This window comes from Pleuronectes platessa, chromosome 1 (assembly GCF_947347685.1).
Source record: "Pleuronectes platessa chromosome 1, fPlePla1.1, whole genome shotgun sequence".
NCBI classification, from domain to species: Eukaryota; Metazoa; Chordata; class Actinopteri; order Pleuronectiformes; family Pleuronectidae; genus Pleuronectes; species Pleuronectes platessa.
In genome coordinates, this window is record NC_070626.1 from 6,160,692 (window position 1) to 6,166,306 (window position 5,615).

At 40.9% G+C, this 5,615-nt stretch overlaps 1 protein-coding gene across 2 annotated transcripts; it reads right to left on the reverse strand.

Moving 5' to 3' along the window:
- Positions 1-2,272: 2,272 nt before the first annotated feature.
- On the reverse strand, positions 2,273-3,151 carry LOC128438136 (high choriolytic enzyme 1-like). Of its 2 annotated transcripts, XM_053420564.1 has the most exons (2): positions 3,065-3,151; positions 2,273-2,965 (listed from the first exon to the last, which is right to left on the reverse strand). In XM_053420564.1, exons 1-2 carry the CDS (start codon positions 3,149-3,151, stop codon positions 2,273-2,275), a joined length of 780 nt encoding a protein of 259 aa, XP_053276539.1. The 2 variants fall into 2 exon arrangements, with proteins under 2 accessions (XP_053276539.1, XP_053276529.1); XM_053420554.1 differs by having other exon boundaries at positions 2,273-3,151.
- Positions 3,152-5,615: the final 2,464 nt, after the last annotated feature.

Below are 5,615 nucleotides of genomic sequence, written 5' to 3' on the forward strand. Positions count from 1 at the left end.
TAAAGAGAACTATTAATAAAAAAAAAAGAGAGGAGTCATTCAACTGTCTAGATGTTGAAGGGCTCAAAAGGATTAGGGGGTTGTTTGACGCTCTGACAGTGCAATAGTAAAGATCAGGGGAACTTCACAGATCTTACACATGTGTTTTTTTTGTGTCAACATGCGATGCTGAAGCCTGCACACTTCTGGGGTTTTATAGTAGATGGGAAAATGATAAGCTTATGTTAGGGACCGTGTCAAAAGTGAATGCAAAATGTTCCAAACAGTTTTTTGAATTGTCTCTATTTTCTTTAGATGCACAGACACACATAGAGGTTTTAGCTTTGCATTGCAAATTTGATCATGAGCCAATTACACAATCAAACCTCGATCCAAATTGATAGTAAAGTCTATTAAAGGTCCTGGTAATGTACTGTAGAAATATGACATTATCCAAGAGTCTTGTTCCCACGTTGATCTGATCTTTTGATAAACAACTTGGCAAATGTATTATTAAAGTGTTTTGTTTTGTAACATTAAAACAAAACTTTAACCTGAAGATTGCTTTAGGTATTTGTTTTACAGCCAAGTGCTCTTAGTCGTAGTAATTTAACATTTCAGTTGAGTGGTACAGTATGCATCATATTCAAAGACAGTATATAAAGACGGTCCACAGGACAAATCCATAAATATGAAGGAAAAGGGTGTTTTATTGCTCCCTTATGGCTGGCTGCAGTACAGGTCATGAATCCTGCCTCCTCAATATTGGTGGATGGGACATGGACTAAATTCTAAATCGAAGTCCACATCAAATACATTTTCTCAAAGAGGGCTTCTGATTTGGATATTTGTAATGGCAATGATGTCTGTTCAAGTGCTTCTTCCCAGTAAGTTTGGTTTTAATTAGTTATTTGATGCTATAAAAACATGGGGAACTTGACAGCTGACACTGACTCACGATGTGGTTATGAAATGTATAAGATGGACCTTGTTCTGCCCCACAAATGCATACTTTGTTTAGCTATGCAACAGCGCCCCCTTTGGAAAGTTCAGGGATATATCATTTCTAGAGGTCAAGGTGTAATTCCCCCGGAAGTGGTTAAAAGTTATTTTATCTGCGACACAGCTATTTAAAGACGTCAGCTATTTATAGACATCAGCTCTTCACATAAGTTGTGTTATTCTTCTGCGGGCTAACGCATCGTCTGTAAATATTGTTGTCTACTAATTGTGTCCTTACAACCAGAGTGTTATTTTGCCACACAGTTTTATGTTTACAACGGCAGTTCGGCCGAGCGGCTATGCTAAGCTAGCTGGTAGCGCCGTGTCATTTAATATATACGAACCGCCGCGCGATGTAGCTCTTAGAGTCGCCGTGTGAAGCATTGAAGAAGCTCTTTGAGCCTCATTGTAATCTGTTATGTCTGTATTGTTTTTACAGTTTCACAAATTCATTAAAGTTCACGAAAATAACCAAAGTGGAGTTTTGGAGAGTGTTTATGCTGGTTGGAGGGCTAGCGCCTGCGCTAGCGAGACCTTCACAGACCTCGATAATGCGGTTCCATCCCTCAAGCGCTACTCCATAGACTTTAGTTCCAAATGATGTCATCATCGCAAAGCTGCAGTGTTTGTATTAGAGATATTTTCATTTCATTTCTGGATAGAGAAAGGAAGTGGAGATGCACCCTCCGTCTTTAGTCTATGATCACATACTGGAAATGTATGCTGATGCACAAATTTCAATTCCGGATATTTTGTTTGTTATGAAGGAACTTTTAAGTTACATGTGTTCTTGTGTCCTATAGCTGCATTCCCTGGAATCTCTGATGTATTTAGTTATATTTTGAAGATTAGTTTTATTGTTGTCATGTTACCCTGAGTACCTTTTGTTAGGGGGCATTTATTATCCTTCAGAAAAATGGAACCTTATAGAGTAAGAGGAAGTATGGAAGAGAGTCCTATTCCCAGTATTTTGATGATTTTCCCAAAAATGTCAGATGTCCTTCACATATGCTTAGTGATTTTAAGTTTGTGCAAGAAAAAATGCATTTGCTCCATTTTGACAATCCAAAGATAAAATAAGGGATACAACAGCAATCATGTTGCTTTACCTTTATTATAGACATTTGATACTTGTTGCCGTCACATATGCTGTTGTCTGACTGCTTGAGAGAACATAGTTAAAAGAAATGTGATCTTTACCATTGCTTGCAAAGATTATGGTTTTTATTTAATAACAGTAAAACACATACAGTAAAGGTTGAAATTCCTGTATTTTGCATCAGCATTTTTGTTAGCATCTATAGAGCCTGTTGATCCTCATGATGTCCCAGTAGGACATGCCCTGCCTCTGGCCGATCCGGACGTTGGAGTTGGGGATGGGGGTGATGCTGTCCTTCCCCCGCTGGATGGAGAAGGCTGTTCTTCCGTAGTGCATGATGGAGGAGTAGTCGTAGGGAGTGTTCAGGTTGTTGGTTTCCTTCTTGTAGAAGTTGTAGGCCATCCCCTGGTTGATGTTCTCCCAGTTGATCCTGACGTATCCGTCGCGGTCGCTCCTGGTCTGCTCGTGGTTGAAGCCCAGAGCATGGTTGATCTCGTGCTGGATGATTCCGTTTTGGATACAGCCCCCCCTGTTGAGAGAGAGCACCTGTCTGCCTCCCACTCTGCCCAGAGAGGAGAAACATCCCCCTCTGTTCTCGATGCTGATGTAGTCGTACTGGTTCTGACGGGGGACGAAGCGGATGCAGGTCTTTCTGGCGAAGGCCTTCATGGCACGGTCGATCTTCTGCCTCTCCATGCTGCTGAACTCTCTGCTCAGGGTGAAGGGGACCACCACCTGACCGTTGGAGGCTTTCTTCCACAGGCAGCTCTGGGACCAGCACTTCATGGCGTTCCTGGTTCTTGGAGCAACCAGGTCTCCTTCGAGCAGAATCTCATCTGTGGCGTTGTTTGAGGTCAGAATACTGGTGGTGATGTCCATGGTGCCCTCAGGAACTTCTTCTTCAATTTCCTCCCATGGTGTCTCATCTATGGCGTTGTTTGAGGTCAGAATCTCGGTGGTGATGTCCATAGTGTCCTCGGGAACATCTTCTTCAATTCCCTCCTCCTGGACAGGATGAGCCTGAGAGAGGCTGAGCAGGAGCAGCAGCAGCAGGCTGACACTGGGAGTCATCTTCAGGGTGGGTGTGGAGGCTGTGGAGCTTCTGTGGAGAGGAGAGACTCCTGATGCTTTATGTTTGACTCTGTGCTGTCCAGGCTCTTTATACTCTTCTCTACAGGTGTGGCTGAAGGATTATTATAGGCTGGGGTCTGAACTGTTAGGCCTAAATAAACTCTCGAAGGGAGGACTCCACTGACAAACCCAGTGTTTCAACATAGTTTGTTAGTAGGTGGATCAACACAGGTGACACTTTTTAAAGCTTAATACTTGTTGAAGAATGAACTTGTACCAATAAGATATACTATTATTTTAGGAGAAGCGTGACAAATTTTAACTTTGTGATAAATGTTTGTATTCTCATTGAAACGACCTTCGGCACAAACTTAATCTCTTACGTTCTTCATACACAGACACCATCATTATTCTGTTGCAATCAAAATGAAATCACTTTAAGGAGGCAGGTTACCGGATGTTAATTGACCTTAAAGTAAAAAAAAAAAATCCCTGCAGAAAAATGGTAAAAGTGGCTCCGTCATTGTTGCATGGTCGGGTGATCACTGGCCTTTTAGGAATAAAACGAACTATGCGGGAATAAAGCACTACGAGTCAAAGAAGCTTTGAACTTTAATGATGACTTCACAAAATATAAACAAACAGGCTAAAAACGCAGAGGGGATATTAGGTAGCCTCAGATTGTCCTTCTTTTATTACACTTGAGTCACAGAGCTAAAGAAGAAGTGGCCTTAGCATAGGTCATAAATCCTGCCCCTTCCATGTTAGTGGATGGAACGTGGACAAAAACTAAAAAGGCAAAGTACACATCAAATACATATTTCTCAAGGATGTTTTCAGTCATTTGCGTATTTTATATCACACAATGCTAATGATGCTATAGAAAATGTGGTCAGAGATCATTAGCTGAGACTGACACACAATTGGTTGAGCGCGAGTCTGCAGGACCTCGGTACCTTGGCTTGATCCTCCAATCGCTACTGTCAGACTCTGGCTCCAACTACGTAAGATTGCAGTGTTCATATCTGGGACATTTTGGCTTCATTTCTGGTTAGTGGTGGGGAAGAGGAGACAAGTGGTTTTCTTTATTCAGGGTTTATAAAGAGAACTATTAATAAAAAAAAAAGAGAGGAGTCATTCAACTGTCTAGATGTTGAAGGGCTCAAAAGGATTAGGGGGTTGTTTGACGCTCTGACAGTGCAATAGTAAAGATCAGGGGAACTTCACAGATCTTACACATGTGTTTTTTTTGTGTCAACATGCGATGCTGAAGCCTGCACACTTCTGGGGTTTTATAGTAGATGGGAAAATGATAAGCTTATGTTAGGGACCGTGTCAAAAGTGAATGCAAAATGTTCCAAACAGTTTTTTGAATTGTCTCTATTTTCTTTAGATGCACAGACACACATAGAGGTTTTAGCTTTGCATTGCAAATTTGATCATGAGCCAATTACACAATCAAACCTCGATCCAAATTGATAGTAAAGTCTATTAAAGGTCCTGGTAATGTACTGTAGAAATATGACATTATCCAAGAGTCTTGTTCCCACGTTGATCTGATCTTTTGATAAACAACTTGGCAAATGTATTATTAAAGTGTTTTGTTTTGTAACATTAAAACAAAACTTTAACCTGAAGATTGCTTTAGGTATTTGTTTTACAGCCAAGTGCTCTTAGTCGTAGTAATTTAACATTTCAGTTGAGTGGTACAGTATGCATCATATTCAAAGACAGTATATAAAGACGGTCCACAGGACAAATCCATAAATATGAAGGAAAAGGGTGTTTTATTGCTCCCTTATGGCTGGCTGCAGTACAGGTCATGAATCCTGCCTCCTCAATATTGGTGGATGGGACATGGACTAAATTCTAAATCTAAGTCCACATCAAATACATTTTCTCAAAGAGGGCTTCTGATTTGGATATTTGTAATGGCAATGATGTCTGTTCAAGTGCTTCTTCCCAGTAAGTTTGGTTTTAATTAGTTATTTGATGCTATAAAAACATGGGGAACTTGACAGCTGACACTGACTCACGATGTGGTTATGAAATGTATAAGATGGACCTTGTTCTGCCCCACAAATGCATACTTTGTTTAGCTATGCAACAGCGCCCCCTTTGGAAAGTTCAGGGATATATCATTTCTAGAGGTCAAGGTGTAATTCCCCCGGAAGTGGTTAAAAGTTATTTTATCTGCGACACAGCTATTTAAAGACGTCAGCTATTTATAGACATCAGCTCTTCACATAAGTTGTGTTATTCTTCTGCGGGCTAACGCATCGTCTGTAAATATTGTTGTCTACTAATTGTGTCCTTACAACCAGAGTGTTATTTTGCCACACAGTTTTATGTTTACAACGGCAGTTCGGCCGAGCGGCTATGCTAAGCTAGCTGGTAGCGCCGTGTCATTTAATATATACGAACCGCCGCGCGATGTAGCTCTTAGAGTCGCCGTGTGAAGCAT